At 36.5% G+C, this 24,073-nt stretch overlaps 1 protein-coding gene across 1 annotated transcript; it reads left to right on the forward strand.

The window, feature by feature from the left end:
* The first annotated feature begins 1,856 nt into the window (after nucleotides 1–1,856).
* Nucleotides 1,857–23,756, forward strand: LOC141440160 (vanin-like protein 1). Its single transcript, XM_074104623.1, has 9 exons — nucleotides 1,857–1,979; nucleotides 8,730–8,813; nucleotides 11,471–11,551; nucleotides 14,541–14,683; nucleotides 15,302–15,498; nucleotides 16,239–16,376; nucleotides 16,757–16,921; nucleotides 19,665–19,800; nucleotides 20,749–23,756. The coding sequence occupies exons 1-9, from the start codon at nucleotides 1,917–1,919 to the stop codon at nucleotides 21,137–21,139; spliced, it is 1,398 nt and encodes a 465-aa protein (XP_073960724.1). The 5' UTR covers nucleotides 1,857–1,916; the 3' UTR covers nucleotides 21,140–23,756.
* The last annotated feature ends 317 nt before the right edge of the window (nucleotides 23,757–24,073 follow it).

The raw sequence follows: 24,073 nt of genomic DNA on the forward strand, positions 1-24,073 counted from the left end.
ATTTCAGCTTGACACCTCCACGCGTTGCACGTTCACATGGGCAAGGCCATATAGCACGGAGAACAGATGACTGTTGGGGCCGAAAATTTCTCGAAAGGAGACCGCGGAAGCGAATGGAATGGAAGCGCGGCGTTGATAGGACCAACGAGATGGACGGATGACCTGGTTAAAGCCGCGGTTTCATGGTGAATGCAGACCGCTTCTAACCGAAGCAACTGGAGGTCTATAAGAGAGGCCTATGCCCAGCAGAGGTGTCCACGCGTTCATCAAAAAATGGGTTTTGATAGCTGCACAACAAATTCCGTTTTCCCCCTTACAAAAAAAATTCAACAAAAATTAAACCTATTTAAGTATAAGCCGTAGTAGAGTTTGTAAGGACCCAGTTCTCTCGAACGCTCCTTTTTGCCATTGTAATAAATACTTAGTTGCGCGCGTATTATGGTAATTCATGGATTACTTAAACGACATATTACTTTATATACTCGTACGAACTTGAGTTTCATCACGTAAGCAATACATTATTATGACGATAAGGCCCGGCGCCCACTATCGGCTCGGCATGGCTAGGAATCCTTCGGCATACCTACGCGCGGACTGATGGCATAATTACCGAGGAGTTCTCAGGGATGCCGAGGTCTGATTAGGAATGCCGAAGAGTTTTCAGAGATGGCGAGGTCTGCTTAGGAATGCCGAGGAGTTTTCAGGGATGCCGAGGTCTGCTTAGGAATGCCAAGGAGTTTTCAAGGATGATGAGGTCTGCTTAGGAATGCCGAGGAGTTTTCAGGGGTGATGAGGTCTGCTTAGGAATGCCGAGGAGTTTTCAGGGATGATGAGGTCTGCTTAGGAATACCGAGGAGTTATCAGGGAGGCTGAGGTCTGCTTAGGTGTACCAAGGAGTTTTCAGGGACGACGAGGTCTGCTTAGGAATGTCGAGGAGTTTTCAGGGATGACTAGGTCTGCTTAGGAATGCCGAGGTCCACCACAGCGGACATGATTCAAGACTATCTTTTTGTATTATTTTGAATCTAGAATTTTTTGGACTATAAGGTAGCGACGAGGGTTGAATCATGAACTTTATTCAATTTTTGTCAATTTAAGGGGTAGGTACGTTGCTTTAAAACGACAAAGTACAAAAGTATGCAGCTACTTTTAATGCTGACCGTACCTAATATTCATTATTAATATTTTTTTATATAAATAAAAGCTTGTTACAAACTTATTTATTAGTTTCACCTGTCCCGTTGTCTGTCAGTCTGTAGTAAAATCTCGCAAGTTAAATTTGACCAACTTTCAGTAGTCAGATTGACTTGAAATTTGGTATTATTATGTAAATTTCGTGACCATACAATAATCTGGTAGTGACATCCTGGTAGTCCGGCATTGATCGTCTCTGCAGGGCGGAATTCTTCAACGGTTTATGGCATCGACTTGGAATTCGGTACGGAAATGTAATTTGGATGACAATGCACGTACAGTCATGAGTCAACAAAAAGTACGTCTGCCAAAAAGCTTGTATTAATAATGAATGAAACAAAAACATTTTTTTTTTTTTATTTTTTTTGTTCTTAGCTGTACAAACTTAATTAATCGCGTGGTAAAGTTTGGAACTAACTGAATTGCATATCAACTTTCGTCAATCGTTAGACAGTGGCGCCGCTACCAACAGCAAATACAGCTTTGTATTTTTACACTGCTTTGTTGATACTGGCCGTAATCACTGCACAAACTTATCTTGCGTGTAAAGCGTCCGGACACGTACTTTATTTGTAATGTTGTAAGAGCTATTTTGTATTGCGTTATCAGAATTTACACATAATGTGGGTGGTTTGCTGCAGTTTATTGTATTTACGTTTTTTTGAAACACTTCTTTGCTAAGTCTCGGTTTGGGTAGACGTGTATTTATTATTTTGTGAAAAATGAAGGTGTTAGTAAATATAGTGGTGTTGTGCCTTTATGTAGGCTTGACTATGTCTACCACAGTAAGTACCTACCGCATTTTAAATACTATTGTAATAAAAAAAATCATGCCTAAGTGTTTACATATTGTTTTTTTAACAAAAATATCTGTATGAATTCAATTAAATACTACAGATATTTCAATAAATGTACCTACTTGCCACAGTAAATTAAGTTAAAAAGTAAGTTATTTTAATACTTTTCTAAACCTTTTTAGTTATTTGGCATGTAATTTTAATTGTTAAAAATTATGTACCGAAATCCATTTAGATACCTAACTAGGTACACACATATTTTTAAAAATTGTGGGTAGGTTTTTTTATTTAAATAAAGAATGAAAGAAAGAAGACATTTATTCACATTCACAAAGACACACATATACAAAAAAATCAAAAAAAAAAAAAACAATAAACCGCAAAGAAATAAAACTAAAAAGAAATACATAAATACACGATTTTGTGTGAATAAGTACTTTTAGAAATTTATTCATTTATTCATTGTAATGTCATGTTACATGTGTTACAATATTATTACAAGTAAATCTATGACGCCCTGTCAGGGCATACAACAATGCAAGTAGATCGTATATACCTAGTGCCATCCACGAAGACGCGTGATTTTGTCAAAATTAGTCATTAATTACATTGTAATTAGAACCACGGCACGCATCATCGTGAACGACTACCTATAACGGCCCACACCCAAAATCAAAACAATTAGTAAAACTAATTAAATCGATAAAACAATGTCAATGAGCATGCCAATCAAGGATTCGGACAATTATAAGTATAGAATATTACATTAAAGATTATGTTGCTACTCTAGTTATTCAAACATTGTAATTTATAATAGTCTCGTCATTTAAGAAATTATCCACCGAGTAGTAACCTTTCTCTATTAGTAAGGCCTTTAATTTTTTGAACAAATGATCAGCGGGCTGCTGCTTGATTGAGTCTGGAATTCTGTTGTTGATCAATATACATTTATAATAAGGGCCTTACTTTGAATGTGGTGTTTTTTTATCAGATAACTAGACACACGTGTACATATTCGATTCTAATATGTACACGTGTATCTAGTTGTACTATTATCTATTCTGTGGTTGTAGTGAAGTTTTGAAAAATAAAAATAAAAATATTCGTAATTTTTAAATGATGTATACTCCCGCACTATTCCAGGCAACAATTTTTTTTATGGGCACATAAATATTGTGTAAGTATGTAGGTACGTATAGGTATTTTTTTAAATTTCTAGTAAGTACTCATAATTAATTTATGCGTAATTTTATACTAGTTAATCTAACATTTATTAGTTAATAATCTCAAAAGACCTCATGGTCCTTTGAATTCAAAACAATGAAATTACTATTTGAAAATGGCAAAATTTTGTTTTGGGTACCTTACTATATATTTTTTTTTAATTACCTCGGCGTTTTTTTTTTATTATAGATTTAGACCACTAATTAATTAAATAAATATGCAAACCGGTAAACAACTATAAATGAAAAGTAAAGAAACTAACGGAAATTTACTGTATAAATACAAAAACCTTGATAATACTTAGGCTAGTGACCGTATCACGCCTTTGCTGCATGCATCTATTCCGTTATAAGTAAAGCTGCACTCAAACGACAATATACACCGTGTTAATTTTTTTGGTTCGGCAGGTAGACAGCGCTGATCATTGATATATTATAGGTACCTAACCTGACAGTTAACTTTTTCATGAAATTAAAAAAAAAATTTTGAGTATAATTTTTTTTTCGTGCATATATAGCTTTACAGTCATAATAGTTAAACAAACACACTTGACAAACTGTTAAGTGACACTGATTTAACATAAGAGAGACATAAAAAAAAACCACATGTCTAACTTTCTTTTGCTGTAGGTAAATATGTGTGAATTAAAAACAGATTAGTTATGGACTTTGAATAATCGTCACATATTAGATAATTGTTTTACTGCGAATAATGAATTATCTTAACTCTTGATTATCTTTTAAACTTCATTTGACCTGTAAAATTGTCCCCTTAAAGTTAACGAAAGTCAAAAACAACACGGCATAGAAGAAATGTCACTCATTGGTTTGGTCTTTATTTTTTACTCTGTTACGACTAGCTGCATATAAATAGAAGCTCAATACATAATGGACATAAAGGGTTCCTAATTCCTTCTTTGTAAGGAAACAATTATACATTGAGCTCCGATTGGGAGCACGGTTGGTGATAAGAAAGACCTGTAAACGATGGTGGGGAAAGGTGAACGCATGCTAAGTCACGTAGGTACACGGTTTTTGTTCTTTTGTGTCTGTTTGAGTTGGTAGTTATAATTTTGTTTTGTTGTATTTAATTCTTTGTTTACAAAGGATTAAAAAGGTTTCATTATTTTGTATTATGGTTGATGAAAATCATAAAAAATGTATGGTCTTTTTCGCATTTTTTTAAAGTAATTCTTTGATAACTTTAAGTAGGTATAACAATTTGTTAGAAAATATTTTACCGTTAAGGTAAATTTAATTGGACTCGTTAATATTTTGCTGTGCATTTTGGCCAGTACCTACCTACCTAACACTGTTCTTACCCCCACTGTTCAGAACAAATTAATAAACTATTGTTGTTACTTTTGTTAAGTGTGTATTTATTTTTAAATAGCTCCAACGAATTGTATTGAATCGCAAATATCACCAATTTTTATAAACGAGAGACCCTTTCCTTTACTGTACCTACCTACTAACCTTATGGTAAACTAGGTATCTATTATGGTATATACAGGATGGCCTATTTATATCGGTCAGTATGGGAAAGTCTGAAACTATACGACATACGAAAATTTCTTCTTAGAAACCATGACATCGATTTTAATTACAAGAAAAACTGCATTCATGCATTTAAAAAAAACCTGTACTCAGCTCGGGAATTGAACCCGGTTGTTTTGAAAAAAAAAACTTCGGACACCTACTAAAATAAATTAAAGTAGGTATGTGAAAACAATGCATTTTATTCATTTTAGACATAATGTTTCATGGACACATTTACTTCTTAAGACGTACACAATCGATATCTAAAAAGAAATAGTGTAAGTTTTTTTTTCGAAACAACGGGTTCGATTTCCGAGCTGAGTACAGCTTTAAATGCATGAATGCAGTTTTTCTTGTTATTAAAATCGATGTCATGGTTCCTAAGAAGAAATTGTCGTATGTCGTATAGTTTCAGACTTTCACATACTGACCGATATAAATGGGCCACCCTGTATAATATAAACTCCCTGTATTCTACACTTTTGATGAGTTCCTTACAATACAATACAATAACTCTTTATTGCACACCAATACAGTAAACAGTACAGAGAAAACAAGTATATACATAGAGATTTTCCTTAAATTTCAGCCAACGGCTATTATTTACTGAAATTATTTAATTAATTAGTTCTTAGAATATATTAGACTATTTAACAAAATGACATGTAATAATGATATTACCAATAAAAGAGTATAATTATGAGTATAATTATGAGTATGAGTATAATAATCAGGGAAGCACTTGAAAAACATTTGAACCAACTTAATAGTTAGAAGTAGGTAGTGTACATATAGGTATAGTATAGGTTCTACTCGATTTTACTCACGCATTAAGTGTGGGAAACAAACAGGCTTACAAACTTTCTAGTGAGATATAATTTTTTATATTCACCTATGTAGTTAGTCAAATAATTCGTCAGTTCTTTAAATCAGAATATCAAATGTGATTTTCCATCATGAAAACATAACCCTCTTTCGGGCTGTCGGGTAAAAAACACAATGGCGATTGCATAAATCAGTATGAGCGATAATTATTGCTCCCAGAGATAATCTTTTAGATGAACAGTTCTTTGTAATAACATAGGTACCTACGATCAATGTAAGGATCTTACGACATACTTAAGTAATTGATTTCATCTCTGGCCTACGGTCTATATACTTCCGGCTGCTGGGCACAGGCCTTCTTACAGACCGAGAGGGATTGGACTAAAGCTTGATGGTCCCCTCGTGGTAAATATCTAATATATTTTCACTACATGAACTTCGAAGAGTTCCTGAGACTAGAAAAAATATATTTTATACCTTATCTAGGCTATCTCAAGCAAACCCAGCATTTATAGTTTTCCATGATATACTAACTATACTATCATCATTTTTTTAAACTAATAGTTGTATGAAATAAACAAAGTTTGGAAAGAGGGCAGGCTCCGTCTTCGCAAGAAAAAATAAATAAATTAGGTACATTACACTGAAAGTAGCGTTAAAAACAAAACTTGCAAATCAGTTAATTGATTTTTCAAAACTTGTTTAATTTTAAACAGAATAACCTGATTAATTTTCAATACACTGCGAAAAATCATTTTTTAATTGCTTTGAAATAATAACCAGGCAATTGAGTTGATTGAGTGACGTTACAGTCAGTATAAGGCTGCGGCTACACTGAGGCGGAGGCGAGCGGAGCGGAGAGGAGACGTGTAGGAATCGACCAATCCCTCCACGTCTGATGATAATGAGGCAGAGACGAGATGTCGATACTAGTGATGTAACGAATGCTACCAACATTCGCGAATGCGAATATTCAGTTTATCGTTCTGGCGCCAAATTGTCTATGGCAGTCTCGTTCGAACGAAGTGCGTTCCGTTTGTATTTTATTCCGAGAATTACCGAGTTTATACGAACGCGTCGCGAAGTAAATAAATAAGTACTTAATACCAAATGATTAAGTGAATACTGATAATGTGATTACAAGGTTGTGATTTCTTTTGTATAAAAAACATAAGAAATGAATGTATTTTGATTTTAATAACCTACCTACTATTATTTAATAATTGTATTTTTTTTTCTGAAATTCATATTCGCAAAACATTCGCAGAAATTTTGCGAATGCGAATATGCAAAAATATGCGAATATTCGCGAATGCGAATGCGAATATTCGTTACATCACTAGTCGATACCACTAATATGATTGGTCGACCCCAACACGTCTCCTTCCCCCTCCGCTCGTCTTTGCCTTACCAATACAAAACCAATAGCGTAATAAATAACATTTTGACAGCACAGAAAATAACTCATGTCAATTTGTAAATCGATATTTTTAAATAAACTAAGTACTATTTTGATCCGGATTACTAGTATCGTGGTGGCCTAGTGGTTTGACCTATCGCCTCTCAAACAGAGGGTCGTGGGTTCAAACCCCGGCTCGCACCTCTGAGTTTTTCGAAATTCATTTGCGGAATTACATTTGAAATTTACCACGAGCTTTGCGGTGAAGGAAAACATCGTGAGGAAACCTGCACAAACCTGCGAAGCAATTCAATGGTGCGTGTGAAGTTCCCAATCCGCACTGGGCCCGCGTGGGAACTATGGCCCAAGCCCTCTTGTTCTGAGAGGAGGCCTGTGCCCAGCAGTGGGACGTATATAGGCTGGGATGATGGATGATGACTAGTATCAATCAACTAGTATTATAATCAGCGTCGCATAATCATCTTCAGATCTTTTCGTGACACATAGCTGAGTGGCGGCCATTTTGGCTGGTAGGATAGACATGGATTTAGTGTAGGTATATTAATTAAGTCAGTGTTCCTGTATGTGTATCTATTTTATCAGCTAATAAACCATCTTATTCTTATTTACCTAATAACATAAAATAATTTAAGGAGATTAGACATTATAAACAAACACATATATGTATAATACTATTATTACTAATATATATTAAGCCCATACATTAACTACTTTATGGACCATTATCTGGAAACATTGCTGCACTGCTTGCACTGTTTTGTTTCGGCGTGGAGAGTAAGACAGCCGGTGAAATTACTGGCACTTGAGGTATCCTATTTTAGGCCTCTAGGTTGGCAACGCATCTGCAATACCCCTGGTGTTGCAGATGTTTATGTGCGGTGGTGATCTCTTACCATCAGCAGACCCACTTGCTCGTTTGCCATCCAGTCGAATAAAAAAAAAGGTATTATTAATACCTATCATTATCATTACCATCACCATTATTATTATTTATTATATACACGTCATTTTTTTTATTCGACTGTATGGCAAACGATCAAGTGGTTCTCCTGATGGTAAGAGATCACCACCGCCCTTGGACACCTGCAACACCTGCAAAACTTTTAAGCTTACCTGCAACTCGGTTTGTCAAACAATAAATATCATTATCATATCAGCCATTGGTATATACCATCCAGCCCACTGTTGGACATAGGCCTTCCCCATAGACCTCCAGTTCCAGTTGGAGCGGCCTGCATCCACCGTGAACCCGTATCTTTAACCAGGTCATCCGTCCATCTCGTTGGTGGTTGGTGCGCTTGCTGATTTGTGGTCTTCACTTGAGAACTTTTCGGCCCCAACGGCCATCTGTTCTCCGTGGTATATGGCCTGCCCATTGCCACTTACAACGACCTAATTCGCTAACAATAAATATACTTATATTTGAATACCGTAAACACCTTCAACTTTGCCCTCTGGCCCCAACATTGCCTGATTTGATTTAGAGTCGTTAATGATAACTAATCACCCACATAAGAAGGATTTTAAACTTTTATCTCCGCAATAATAATTCCCGTACTTATAGATACAAATTTAAAAAACCTATACGGGTGCTAAGTTATCATTATCAACTCTAAATCAAATCAGGCAATATTGGGGCCAGAGGGCAAAGTTGAAGCAGCTTACGGTAAATAAATAAAATGTCCGCATATTCCTAAAGTCAGGAATAAAGAGGCTATATTTTTGTTCCAGGACACTTACAAGGCCGGGGTAGTCACCCGGGACACTGCCAGTATCGATGCGTACGCGCCGACCATCAGAGACGCAGCTAAATCTGTGAGTAACATAATTTTATTTATTTTACTATTTCTTTCCTGCGACTTTAAAGCGTTCGGTTGTTCGTTAGGCGCAATGCGTTTGACGCACATCAATTTGCATCAGATAATCTAATTACCGAACATTGTCTGACGCGGTACAGCAAATGTTTGGTAATTAGGTAAGTAGATTATCAGATACAAGCACGCTGTCGTTCATTATCACATGGCGTTCTAAATACGAGTTTAGATTTGCAAGAAAAATCGTGTAAGTTGCATTACATTGCGAGGCCGTAAAGCCACCGAGTTTGTAGTGGTCAATCGAGCGCCGCAATGTAATGCAACTTGCACGATTTTTCTTGCAAGTCTAAACTCGGCTTAATACGTTGTGTAGTATTAGCGCGTAGAGGTGAGACGTACTAGGCAAAACGCGGACTGAGTCTTGCGAGTACGCGTCCACAAAAAGACTAGATCCAAAGACTAGGTCCACGAGTATCTACGAGTACTTAACTCAATGAGGGCTATCGTTTTTTGTCTTTCTAGATGGCACCACTGTTGCGTGAGTTTTAAAAGTGTGGCTTTCAAAGTCTGTTATTACGGGCGTGAAAACAAAGTTTAGATTAAAATCATATTTAATACACCTTAAAACTGTACCATAAAAATATCGAGCAACCACAGTGTTGCGTAGTCCCGTTTTGTTCGGAAAAAAGGGAGGAGAAAAGTTTCCGAAAGACAAAACTGTCTCAAAACACAGACATTCATTGCCCCGGAACGCATATTTGCCATAATTAATTTCAGATATTGCAAAATATTCACAAAACTATTCTAATTATAAATAAACCCGCGTAGCTCACCCCAAAAACGATGAGATTTGACATTTCGGACTCCCGCTACACTAGCGCCTCTAGCGGCGAATTCATACGCGACAGCCCTCATTACAATGTCTAACGTTTAGACAACAGGCCTCTGTAACTGCAGTCGCGGTAAAAACAAGTGTTGAGCGTCATTAACATAACACCATACTATTTTTAACCTCGCTAATAACAGATCAAAGTCAAAGTTCAAGCCTTGTTTTTATTTCCAGCAAGATAATCGCGAGTAAAATAATATTATTAAATAGATAATAACTAGATATAGTATTGTTTGTTTGTTTAAAGGCGGACTTATCCCTGCAGGGATCTCTGCCAGTCAACCTTTGAGTGGTAGAGTAGCAATCAAAAAAACAAGGAGCGACAAATAGAGCAAAACATTTGAATAAATATAAATGCATATGTAAATCTCAAATACCTAACTATATACAATAAATATATAACACATATATAAAACATTAATAATATATCTATAACTAAATATAAAATATTATTGTATAGTTAATAGCGGATATTTTCCGCAAATTGTAGACTTTTCATTTAATAATATTATAAATCTGTTTAAAAAAATATACCTCGTTGAGTTTCTTGCCGGATTCTTCTCAACAGAGGTTTTTCCGAACCGGTGGTAGATTTTTTTTTGACATTCATAATTGTTTTAGCCTAAATTAAATAAAGATATTTTGACTTTGACTTCTAGGGCTTTCTTTGAGTGATAAACTAATAATAATTTCTGTTAATAACATTTATCATATGCGTTTTTTAACCCCTGACGCAGAAAGAGGGCTGTTATAAGTTTGACCGCTATGTGTGTCTGTGTTGCTGTCTGTCTGTGGCACCTTTGTTTACTTGAAAGCAGGTTTTCTAGCGAAGGTTCTTAGACATGTTTTACCAAAATCGGTTCAGTCGTTTTTAAGATTTTGAACTTTGAAGTGACAAAGTCGGGGGTTTTCCAGCTTTTTTTGCTGACTTTACTTGCATTGCCTTGCCATACATCTATTCTATATGTTAGGTATGTATATGTACGAGTATAAATCTGCCTAATTTGAGCCCTATCTGGCTACTGTAAGTTCATGTTGATCGATGTCCAAAATTAAAATTGGCAAGTTAAATAAAAGGTTACAAAAAAGAAATGTATGGTCTTAAAATAATATGATAAATTTCCCGTGTTAAAGAACCCTCGGCGTGTGAGTTCGACTAACAGCTGATTTTTTTTAGTTTGAATGGCAATGCTGCAGTACTACTTTACTATTACCAGTTCTGCTATTAAAATTTTATATATAAAATGACTTCTCCGATTTCTTGTGGTTTTACGATTTGATAACTTGTTTATTGTTCGTAACTTGTATTGCCTAGGTCTTGACAAGGTTACAAAACCTATTGGTAATTTTAGATACCGACGACCTGCATGCATGCTATACCGCTAGACCACCACTCGACAGGAGTACAGACACGAATCTTTCCTATGCACCACATATCTCAGCTTGTTTGTTTCTTAAGGTGTTGTTAAGGTCGCGAGTGAGCAAAGAAAATTTATTTTAGTTTATTATTTATCATGTCATTAGACACGGACATAATTATTAAAATATATACACGAGTCACTCATGTGTTGATAGCGTGGTTTCCGTTCGACCTCAGCTTGAAAACGAACCACGGATTGGTTCGAAACATGTCGGATATCGACTATTAATACCTGAGTTACTCAAGTATCTATATTAATAAGGACGTCGAAACTTAATGAAGCTATACGATTGTAGTACTTAAATGTGTGTTATTTAAGTGTTTTACACAACAATATGTTTTGTTTCAGAACGTAGATATTCTGGTGCTGCCTCCACCTAGCATGTCGGAAATATCAAAGTCTTCCACGGAACCTGATAACTATGACACGGTGAGTTCAATAATTAGTTTGAAAAATCAAAAAACCCGACTGCTTTGAAAAACTTTTAACCCTTAAATTGACGAAATTGAAAAAGTCCATGATTCTAACCTCGTCGTTAGATTGTAGTTTTAAAAATTCTACAAAAAAAAAAATACAACAGGTGGTCTTGAATCATGTGCATTGTGGTGCACTCTGTTAATAAGGGTAAATAAAAACTAAAAAAGAAAATAAGTGTAGGAGTCTAGAACTCCGTCAAGTACGAGTAACATAAAGTGGAGAAGTACCAACCACAGAGTTGCATGCACTCACAAACTTTCGCATCTACCGGGTGTGGCCTGTAACACTAGCAAATTATTAAAACATAGATCATACTCGTCAAACTGAACAACATTAGTTCAGCGACTTTTAAAAATAATTTACATATAGTTTTTTTTTATTAGGTACTTTACACGGCCTTAATGTTATGTGCATAAAGTCGTGTATACATATTTTTGCAACTTTGGCCGTGTCGATATCTTTGCCCTTGACTGTACTCTTGAAAGTTTATTCGAAAAAGCAATGTAAAGCAAAATGTTTGATATTTTTAGCGTGACAGGCGCTGTCAGTTGGGCTCTAGGATGGCGTACATTTAATTTACGATTAAGTTTGTTATAAAAAAAAAAACAAAAGTTAAGTTTTGATTTTAATTAAGTGGGACCATGATAATCCAATTACCGGTGACCTATAGTCTCCGTTTTTAGTGTTCCGGAGCCAAAATAGCAAAAACGGCACCCTTATATTTTCGCCATGTCTGTCTGTCCGTCTGTCCGTCCGCGGCTTTGCACAGGGACTATCAATGCTAGAAAGCTGTAATTTTGCACGAATATATATGTAAACTATTCCGACAAAATGGTACAATCAAAAATTAAAAAAAATTTTTTTAGGGTACCTCCCATAGACGTAAAGTGGGGGTGATTTTTTTATTCTCAACCAACCCTAAAGTGTGGAGTATTGTTGGATAGGTATTTTAAAACTATTAGGGGTTTGCTAAGACAACTTTTCGATTCAGTGATTTATTTGCGAAATATTCAACTTTAAAGTGCAAATTTTCATTAAAATCGAGCGTCCCCCCCTCTAAAATCTAAACTGGTGGGTGGAAAAATTTGAAAAAATTCAGGATGGTAGTAAGTATATCAAACTTACAATGAAAACTATAACGGCTAAGTTTTCTTGAGAATTATTAGTAGTTTATGAGTAAATAGCAGCCTAAGGTATAAAATATAACTAAACTTGGAAGATTTTGTATAAAATACGAAATCATTAGAAAAATATTACTTAATTTTTTCGTAATGACTACGGAACCCTATTTTGGGCGTGTCCGACACGTTCTTGGCCGGTTTTGATATTATCCCCACTGTATAAATAATAAATACCTAATCTAATCTAATCTAGGATCTAGGTAATCATTTTCTGTTACCTTGTACGACTGCTAAAAGTATTCCAAGATACAGGCTCAGCCTGAAGTCTGATAGATATGTTCTGTTTTGTATCATTGTATTTGTATTTGTTTTGTATTTCACGGGGGGCCAAAGATAACTTTTGTTTATTATAACGCGATTACCAATGTCGGAGGTCATCAGAGGCCCTCTCACTCTATTTTTGTGAACTTATCATCGCGTGACATCTTATCATTGTCATTGAGAGTCAGTGACTTATCATTTTGTAACATTCTCCGAAGTTATGTTATGGATCTTTACAATCACGTAATTATTGGGCATAGCAATTTACACGTGCAAGACAGTTATATCTGAGTGTCACATTATAATGAGTATTTAAGTAGAAAGAAATGGTTGGTTAGGGCTGTGAACTGTGATTGTTAGGGCCGTTTATAACTACTTAGTTTACCCTTTAAGTTTATAGTTGGGTGTGTATCTAGGTAGTCGCAAAACGAACTGATGAACTATCGCCTGCAGTATTCCCGGACCGATATGACCTTCAAGTTTTCAAGAAAAGAGCGTACTCCTACGTTCAAGGCCGGCAACGCACTTGTGACTCTTCTGGTGTTGCAGGTGTCTATGGGCGACAGTAATCGCTTATCATCAGGCGATCCGCCTGCTCCTTTGCCCCCTATACCATAAAAAAAAACACGTTAAGATCGCTTACCTTCTTTATAATGCTAAAAACCGGCCAAAAGCGTATCGGACACGCTCAAAATAGGGTTCCGTAGCCATTATTACATAAATAAATAAGTAAATAAAATAAATAAATTACGAAAAAAATAAGTAATATTTTTCTAAGGATTTCGTATTTTATACGGAGTCATCCAAGCTTAGGTATATTTTATACCTTAGGCTGCTATTTACTCTTAAACTACTAATAATTCTCAAGTAAACTTAGCCGTTATAGTTTTCATTGAAAGCTTGATATACTTACTACCATTCTGAATTTTTTCAAATTTTTCCACCCACCGGTTTAGATTTTAGAGGGGGGGTTAATGAAAATTTTTACTTTAAAGTTGAATATTTTGCAAACAAATCACTGAATCAAAAATAGTTTTAGCAACCCACTAATGATTTTAAAAAACCTATCCGACAATACCCCACAGTATAAGGTTGGATGAGAAAAAAAATCACCCCCGCTTAACGTCTATGGAAGGTACACTAAAAAAATTTTTTTTTGAAATTGTGATTGTACCATTTTGTCGGCATAGATTACATACAATTCGTGCAAAATTACAGCTTTCTAGCATTGATAGTCCCTGAGCAAAGCGGACGGACGGACAGACAGACAGACAGACAGACAGACATGGCGAAACTATAAGGGTTCCGTTTTTGCCATTTTTTCTCCGGAACCCTAAAAACGTAGTATAGACAATATGTAGCCTTTGTATTTTACAACAAAACAGATATCGAGTATTTTTCCAACCCTGGATAAGGCCTTATGTATTTGTATTTTATGTTTTTGTCAAATAAATAAAAACAAATAGTAGTATAATTCAATAATTGTATGTTTGTCACAGATTGTGAAGACCATATCAGCGGCAGCGAAGGAATACAGTATTTACGTCGTCTCACACCTGATCGAGAAGATCCGGTGCCAGGAAAAGACTGAGCTGATCCGGAGCAACCTGGTCTTCAACAGACAAGGAACCATCATTTCTGTGTAAGATTTAAACTCAATTTTATTAATATAGGTAGAGTCATTCACAAAATCCCAAATGACAAAATCACGCGTCTTCGTGGATGGCACTAGGTATACAGTCATATAAATTTTATTTATCCTCGTAAGAAGGATACAGATTTAAATTTAGCTTTCACATGGAAGTGGTTCAAGAATTCAAAGAAAACTGTATAACGTACGTACCAGTACCAGGGTTAATATCAGACTGACATTCCATAGATCTGCTAAAGAAATCGTAGCAAAATTTATTATAGGTACTTAAGTAAATAAATCCACCCTGGTACGCAATTCAGTTTCCTCCACTACATAAACGACATATCAGATTATAATAATAAAGTTTGAAAATAATAATGGACAAAATTCATAGTGGCTATTTAATACGATTCAATTTGCCCAGAAATTCAAAACTTAGCAAAATTATTAAAAGATAAATGTTTATAAATCTAAACCAATCAGATTATCGATCAAAAAAGAGTTCACCTAATTAAAAGTTTTACCGAAAAAGATTTTATAACAAATAATCATTATATATTTCGCGCATTATTCTTTCTACCCTACCTCACAATAGTCGCATAAAAACTGGTGTCCTTCCATCATCAGGTATAGGAAACCCCAAGACTCCGCCGCCAAATGCAACGTCACTGCGACAGAGATCGGCAGCTTCATCACGGATTTTGGCGTGACCTTCGGAGTGCTGATGCCGGAAGACCTGGTGCTCCAGAATCTGGAAGAGCTCAAGGATGTCAGGAACTTCGTGCTGACTGGGAACTGGAGGAGCGAGATACCTGTGCTAGCTCGTAAGTCATTCTCGACATAGTGATGATAGCCTTACGTAGGACGTCCACTGTTGGACACAGGCCTCCCGCATGAGTCTCTAGTACCTTCGGTTGGAAGCTGCCTGCATTGACAGAAAGCCCGCAGCGTTAACCAGGTTATCCGTCCATCTTGTAGATGTACTATCCAAAAGGAAATAGGGACCACTTAGGTTCATTGGTAAAGCGATAACCCCAAAATAGAAAACGACAAGCGGAGTCCGTTCCGATCGCGGAGCCGGATTTAATTCAAAACACTATTTGAAGTCGAATCTTTATCGTGAAGCTTTACATTGCTTCTGAAAAATGCAATTAAAAAAAATGGTTTTATACACAAGCTTACAATCCTTTATTGGCTCTATTGAATACATACACTCCAAGGAGTTATTTACGCACCACTTCCCGCCACAGTCACGTATCCTAAATGCTTACACTTACTTGCAGCCTTTAAAATTTATTAAGAAGCTTTTGTAAAAGTGTCTTACTTATTTTTAGTGGAAAATTTACATATTTATGCACTGTCAAAATTTGAAATAAATATCTTAAGTATCCACCTTCAGATTCAAAGGAGTCGAAGGGTCGAAAAGCGGAGTAGGTTCCGATAGTGGAGCCGGATTTTGTGATTCGAAACAGTTCTTAAAGTCGAGTCTTTACCGTGCAAGCTTTAGTTTGCGACCTTATCCGTGTGAAGATTCACATAACAATATCATTCACCTTGTCTCCAGCTCCTCAATTCTTTACAACCTGGGCTTACACCACCGGCGCGAACCTGGTCTCCACGTCAGGAGTGTTCGCTGGCAAGGCAGGCCGCAGCGGCAGTGATGCTGATGTCGTTCTTGCTGAACTTAAGAAAGACGGAGAAGGTAAACCTATTGCTTGGCTGATCTTCAATGTATACTTAACTGTTATACAGGGTACCTACAATGAAGAGTCATTGTATTGTCTTGTTTAGAATCTTCATCAAGACGACTTTCGTCAACTTGCTTTAGAGACGAAGATGAGCCTCGTATATGCTGAAAGAACTGAAACGAACCAAAATATCGTCATCTTCAGCTTATATAAGTCTCACTGATTGGTACAACTTTTCTCTCAGTAGGAATGTGCTTGGGCATTAGAATCTGTAGACATGGAAATCTGCAGATATTTTATAAGAATTTGTAAGCATGTGATTTCTGTGATTTCTGAACTGCATCCCTCACAGAAACTAACGAAACACTGGTCTAAAATAGTCTTTCTCCTTCAGTGTCCATGGCACACCCAACCACCGCCATTAAGACCTCGTACTCGGATGATCTGAGCCAGTACACGATCAAGCCTCTCGACCTGGTTGCCAGCAGCCGAGGCGTCCAAGAAACTGTGTGTCACGGTCACTTCTGCTGTCGATTCTACGTGAAGACTACTTCTGATGGTGAGTGTTTCTATAAGTTTAACCGTTTCAATAATTCCCACTTTTTCCGACGCACGACTAAACTAAGAAATCATCTTCTTGAGGCCATATTTCCGGAGCGGTATACAGTTTAAGGGATCTTTAACAGAGGAGCCTATAAATTTTTCAAAGGGCAGCATGTGATACCCCTCGTGTTGCGGTCCATGGGCGGCGGTGATTGCTTCCCATCAGGTCATGCGCTCGTTTGCCTCTTTCATACAAAAAAATGCCTTTACACGCGATTTCGTACGCGTAAACTATTGAAGCTCCAGAGCAGCAGTTGAACCGAAATTTTGCAATTTGACCAAATTTGGATCCTCGAAACTTACAGCAAAATTTTCTTGTTTGCTATCGGGTGTAATTTTGAGATTTTACTTCATCATATATCTGTTGGGAGTTGAGAGACGTAGCTGTATCACACTAAACTTGTGGTCACCGTAATAATAAGTAGGTATAAATACGTCATATTAATCAACTAAAAAAAGCCGCGGTGGCCTAGTGGTTTGACCTATCGCCTCTCAAGCAGAGGGTCGTGGGTTCAAACCCCGGCTCGCACCTCTGAGTTTTTCGAAATTCATGTGCGGAATTACATTTGAAATTTACCACGAGCTTTGCGGTGAAGGAAAACATTGTGAGGAAACCTGCACAAATCTGCGAAGCAATTCAATGGTTTGTGTGAAGTTCCCAATCCGCACTGGGCCCGCGTGGGAACTATGGTCCAAGCCCTCTTGTTCTGAGAGGAGGCCTGTGCCCAGCAGTGGGACGAATATAGGCTGGAATGGGGAATCAACTAAAAGAATTTCCTTGCTCACCCGCGACCTTCATCATCATTGATATGGACCTCCGGAAAGTAACGCCTGATTCAATAAATTGCGTCATTAATGTCAAATGTTTATATACAAAATTGCATATATATACCGATGTCACGTATCTTTAGGAACTCTGCTATCTGCTAAATATTTATATGTTTCCAGTGGTTTCCTCACAACGTTGCTATTGACGTAGAATCGCGCGATGTTTTATCTTCTATAGGTTATCCAACATTTCAATTCACATATCAAATATCATTAGAAAAGTGACATGAAGTGATTTATACAATAATGATTGGAACTTCTGCCAAATCAGTATTTGTTTAGGCTAATAAATAGCTAGGTGTACCTACAGCTGTTTGTGTAAAAAGTTTTTCGCCAAATTACCTAAAAAAACGCTAAAGCTAAAGGGCAAGTTGATATGGAGAATGAGAAAGTGTAAATTGTAGGTATTTATTGGAATTGGTGAATTCATTCGAGTTTCGGTTTTGACGTACAGGAATGATCGATCAAGCAAGTCAAGTCGAAGACTTAGGACTGGTTTGGTTGCTTTACATTTGGAAACTTTTTTAGAATCTCTGGAGGGGGGGGGGCGCCGTCCCTCCCTGCTCCCCTGGCGACGCATGTTTCTTACATCAAAATGGCGCACAAAATTAACTCACAGCGCGGTTTACTATAGTCAAACTATAGTTTGTTGACGTCGTGACAGAGGTTGTATTGATGCGCCGCGCGTTTTGTTCCAAACAGCCAGTCTAGTGCCGTAAGATACATAGATGTCAATGTAAAACCCCCCATGTAGCAAATTTCACTGAAATCGTTAGAACTATTACAGAGATTTCCGAAATAAATTTCATTTAAATTAACCTATCCGATTTAATTTTTGGCGATTTTGATCGATCCTCAGGGATCCCGGCTTTTCGCTGAAAATATTTTTCAAATAATTCATTCATTTACCAACTGTCTCATATTTTTCTGAAACTGTCAACTATTTAGGATATATTTTAGGACTATCCTGTAAACCCTATTGGATATTTTAGTTTTATAACAATCCTAAAGTACCTACTTATTATAGTTTTGAAAAAAAAAACCGTCGGTTTGAAACAGTTAGGAAAGGAAGAATTTGGGGAAAATATTTTTGACGAAAAATTAAAGAACCCGATTTTAACAATGAATGAATGATTTAATTTATTGAATCAGGCGTTACTTAATGAATTAATGAATGAATGAATGAATGAATGAATGATTTATTTGCATAACAATGGGACCATAAGTGCGCGAGCCCGACTCGCACTTGGCTGATGCGATAGGCCTCATAGATACATCGATAGGGAGTACTCGTAATTATCGATCAATCATTTGTATAAAAAAACAACAGCTTAGGAGAAGTGTTAATCGTAAAAAGTACGCATTTGTATATGTTGTGTTGTCAAGTGAATTGTGTGTGAAATAATGATAAAACACACACACACACACACACACACTACAAAGAGTAAATGGTAAATACACTCAGTCGTTAAAACTGGCCGGGAAATTAAAACTTACAGGGTACAGTCGAATAAAGTTGAACCATGTACCAGGGTAGAACCTTTGTGCTAATAATGTCATGTTAACATAAGTACTTTTGTCAAGAAAATCGTAGTGAAATTGAATATTAAAAGGTTCCCTTGGTAAGTGAATCAGTTTGTACGACTGAACTTCCGGTTGTCCTAGAAAATTGAAATGCGATATATAAGTAGCTCTTATACCAATAAGATCTTATCTCTGTTTGCCTATGTCAGTTACCATCTAAAATAACCCCACACTGCGTACATTTTGCCTTTATAGAGGGCTCTCTAGTAACACTCCAAAACACTCCAATCTGCACTTCGCCGGTTTTTTGCAAGGACCCATGATAAATATTTATTTATATTTCTCAGGCTCTCCCAACTCCGTCAACTACGGGCTGGCAGCGTTCGAAGGCATCCAACACTACGGGGGTCAACACAATATCGGTACACAGAACTGTGCCCTACTCCCGTGCGTGGGCAACTACAAGAGGACCTGCGATGTTGGGTAAGTAGAGAGAGGGACACACGGTAGCGTAGAGGGAGAAAAGTGCTCGAGTAGCGATCACGAACCGGAAGACGAAGCGTTGGCCGGCTTGCGACTCAATGGACTGACGACATCGTGTGAATTGCGGGCTAGCGGTACTTAGATGTAAGTGGGGACTTGTCGATCATTGGCATTCGAAAGGGGAGGTCTTTGATCAGCAGTGGAAGTCTTCTGGCCGATGATGATGCTAGCGGATGCGGATTTTGTATCTTTCTTTAAAGACGAAGCGTGGCCTCCCACTATCGTCAGTCCATCTGGACTGACGACATCGTGAGCATGCGGGCAAGCCTGCTGCTGCGGGGAGGCCTTTGTTCAGAGGGGACTTTTCCGGTGATGATGATGTTGAAAGACTTCTCCAAAGAACGCTACAAATCTACAAAGTCAGGTCCTGCGCTGTCCGCATTTGGTCTCTTGCGGCCTTCGCCGGGTCATTTTCACACACACATTGTGCAGGGCTTACCCACGCTGCTTCTTCCAGCATGTAGCCACCACTCAACAAACAACCCCAGTCAATTATGCCAACGGCTTTTATTTATTCTAGCAATGTGCCTCACGCATTGTTTCTTAAATTCCGTAATTCGTCGACCTTTATCATTTACTTTAGTGATCCATCCATCCATCCTAGCCTATATACGTCCCACTGCTGGGCACAGGCCTCCTCTCAGAACAAGAGGGCTTGGGCCATAGTTCCCACGCAGACCCAGTGCGGATTGGGAACTTCACACGCACCTTTAAATTGCTTCGTTTCCTCACGATGTTTTTCCTTCACTGCAAAGCTCGTGGTAAATATCAAATGTAATTCCGCACGTGAATTTCGAAAAACTCCGAGGTGCGAGCCGGGGTTTGAACCCACGACCCACTGCTTACTTTAGTGATAAATTTATTAAAATATTTTCTTTTCATCATCAGGTTAGTCAACAGCACCACCATTATCTTCGATGAGATCAGAATCACCGGTAATTTCAAACTGCGCAACTCGGCCCAGTACCCCGTCATCATTTCCACCGATACTGTCTCCAGCAACCAGTTCAAGTTCACCAAGAGAACCTTCAACAAGACTTCTCAAGTCTCCATCAAATTGAACGAAGCTCAGAAACTGTTAAACTTTGGGATATTCGGCAGAGATTTTTCGAAGGACCATGTTTCAGATGCTAATAATTATGACAGTGACAACGGTCTCACGTATAACATTACTGATTACATCAGTAGCGATAATGTGGTTGAACTCTTCGATTACTTGTGGATAAAATTGAGAATACCCATCTTTATTGTTTCTATTTATGTTTTGGAAATGATGTAGAAGAATGTCCATAACAAGTGGTAAATTTCAAAACAACAGCATAAATTCTGTTTTGTTGTACAAAATTTTGCAATCGATTGATATATGCGGCCAGTGACTGAATGTGCACTGAATTTGGTTTTGTAGTAAAAAATAGGTAAGTACTTTTGTAATGTTTGTATCAAAAAACATAATGTTTGAAGATAATAATGGACAATTGCTTAGTTTTCAATAATAGTTTTTCATGATTCAAGATTATTAACGCTCAACATTTCGAAGGAAATTATATCACTTAATTTTGCATTTGACATAAAAAAATATTTTTTTCTCAGATGTTGTGAATTTTGCAGGCTTTTTATACATCAACCCAATTCTAATTAAAGCAGTGTTGCAAGATCTAAAAAAGCCTAATGAACGGTTTCACAGAAGAAAAAAATACCATTATTCATTTTGTTCATTAGTTTCCTATCAATCATGATGTATTTTGACATGTCATTTAATATTTTTAATAATTCAATCATTAAATTGTTTCTAGTTTCATTTGGGCGAAAGAGACGAATGCTAAAGACGGCTAGCACGATAATGTTTTCAGAAAAAGCCTTAATTCGTACTCAAACGCTGAGATAATGAATGTATAAACTTCAAACTTTTTTGAAAAATGTTTTTGCCTATGTGCAAGTATTAATTACTAAGCCGAGTCGATAAGAATACGGCAATAAACAGTACAAATTAAACGTGGATGCCACATTCTTTGTAACTGTCACATTTTGTCGTAGTATTTTTAAACATGGCAATTTTTTGTAAGAATGTCACACGTTTCAACTCTTTATTGTTGTACTCTGATATTTTCTTGTCAGGTAATGTATAAAATGGTGGGACTGAAAAAAGGGGGAGTAATTTTGGCAGATTTAAAACAAAAAGAGCATACCCCAAACTAAAGGGACAAGGAGCTGAAGATGATAAAGTATACAAGGAGTATAGTGAACTACTTTTTTTAAATTGCCCTCGTTCCAGTTACCCAATCATATTAAGTACTATATAAAAGGACAGGTACCTAAATTTTAAATAGGTAGCTATAATTTTAGTCTTAACGTTTAATTCGTTTTTCTAGCTCAGCTTAAGCTGAACAATATGCATTACTCATTTGATTAAATTTAGTATGCTTATACTTTGTTAAAATTAAAAAAAGTTAAAGTATAGAAATTGTAAAATAAACAACAGTAGGTAATTAAAATTAAAATGTTAATGCAACATGTCATTAGCTAAGCTAGGAACATTAAGTTTACGTCACGTACAGTCAGTAGTTGAAGTAGTGCTGTCGCGGTGCTGAAAATGATCAACACACGACTCTACTGCCAAGGTAATAAGAGTGTTTAGATCATTCTGAGCACCACAATTGCTCATCTACTTCTGCTGCTGACTGTACAAAAAAACCCTGCCTATTCCGCGTTTGGATCTTGTAAATCTTCAAACTTATTTATTCATATACAGCATTGTAGTAGCAAGCAAAACATATTTTTTGGGTTTTTTGCCGTGTCAAATGTTTCAATGACGATGAAGTGAAGTTTACAGAATAACCGTAAGGTGTAAAGGTCTTGAATGACTGATGCCAAAGTTATTGTATGGAAAACAATATTCACACGAAAACATATTTTTATCCATTGGGCCTATTTAACAGAAGCAAATAATTAAAACAGACCGCACTCGTCGAACTGACCGTGTATTAGTGCAGCAACTTTTAAAAATAATTAGTTTTTTTTTCATTGCTAATGTACAGTCAAGTGTAAAAATATGTACTTATTCAAAGTTTCAAAAATAAATAACACAGACTCTACGCAATAAGGCCTTTAACATATTTTTGAGTCGTTCGAATAGATACTTATTTCTGTACTTGACTGTACAGGTACAGTTTATTTGAGAAGGTAATGTAAAGCAAACATTTGTGATGTTTGTAGCGTGACAGGCGTCGTCAAATTGTCTCTAGGATGGTGTACATTGACAATACTATATACTATTTAATTTGTATGAAAAAGGGAAAATCTAAAAAAACAATTATTTTATTAAAAATTGCTGAACTGTTTGCTCCTGTTAATAAATATCCTACCCCAGTGTAATTTTCTTTCCCTGTATTTAAAAAGCAAATTTATTACAATTAAGTCGTTCAAAAGATTTAATAAAGTTTTTTCTTTGTAATATTACCTATATTATACTGTGTTGTTCTTAATACTAAGAATTGTCTAAACGTTCATTACTTATCGATAGATGTCACTCTACGGCTAAACGTGATTGGTAGAATTTAAAGCCCAGTGATTGGTTGAATTGCAACAGCTTTCAAAACGAGTGATATCTGCTTTAATGATAAGCTTTTCTTATTATTTGCCAATAATATTAGAAAAAGTGTATTTAGCCGGCTATTCAAGATTAAAACTTGGTAAAAATAACTTATTTCCATTTAAGTTATTTTCTTCTGTTGATGTATCTGTAAGTTGAAATAAACTAAGTTAGGTAAGCTTCTATTTGCAAATAAGTTTTTGGTTAAAAAAATCTGAGTTTGGGTCTAGAGCAGCCGAAACGACTGAATACTGTGATATTAGATCTTACGCATGTGTAGTGCCTAAATAAAAATCATTAAATTTAATTACACGTGTCTTATTTTTTACCTTCAGACATGTCCGTACGTCTGTACGTTTGTTTCTGAAATTTGTTTTGCAAACTACGGTAAGATTGAGTAAGTGAGACTATGAGAAAAAGGGATGCAATCATAATGAAATTCAAGATGTACTTGTTTGAAATTCCCACAATATCATTTCCGAAATCCCGGAATTTCCATTCACTTGCCAGGCCCATGGTTTACGCGCGCACAGCCGCGGGTAAAAGCTTGTTATAATAAAAACTCATTTCCTTTACATTACTCGGTATAATAATAATCTTAAAACATAACTTAATCCTACATAA

This window comes from Choristoneura fumiferana, chromosome 22 (genome assembly GCF_025370935.1).
Source record: "Choristoneura fumiferana chromosome 22, NRCan_CFum_1, whole genome shotgun sequence".
NCBI classification, from domain to species: domain Eukaryota; kingdom Metazoa; phylum Arthropoda; class Insecta; order Lepidoptera; family Tortricidae; genus Choristoneura; species Choristoneura fumiferana.

Bases quoted from the DNA above. Each gene is read 5' to 3' on its own strand.
- LOC141440160 (XM_074104623.1), top strand. From the start codon at position 1,917: ATGAAGGTGTTAGTAAATATAGTGGTGTTGTGCCTTTATGTAGGCTTG. The intron at 11,552-14,540 runs GTGAGTTCAATA...TGTTTGTCACAG, and splicing joins AACCTGATAACTATGACACG to ATTGTGAAGACCATATCAGC. The intron at 16,922-19,664 runs GTGAGTGTTTCT...TATATTTCTCAG, and splicing joins CGTGAAGACTACTTCTGATG to GCTCTCCCAACTCCGTCAAC.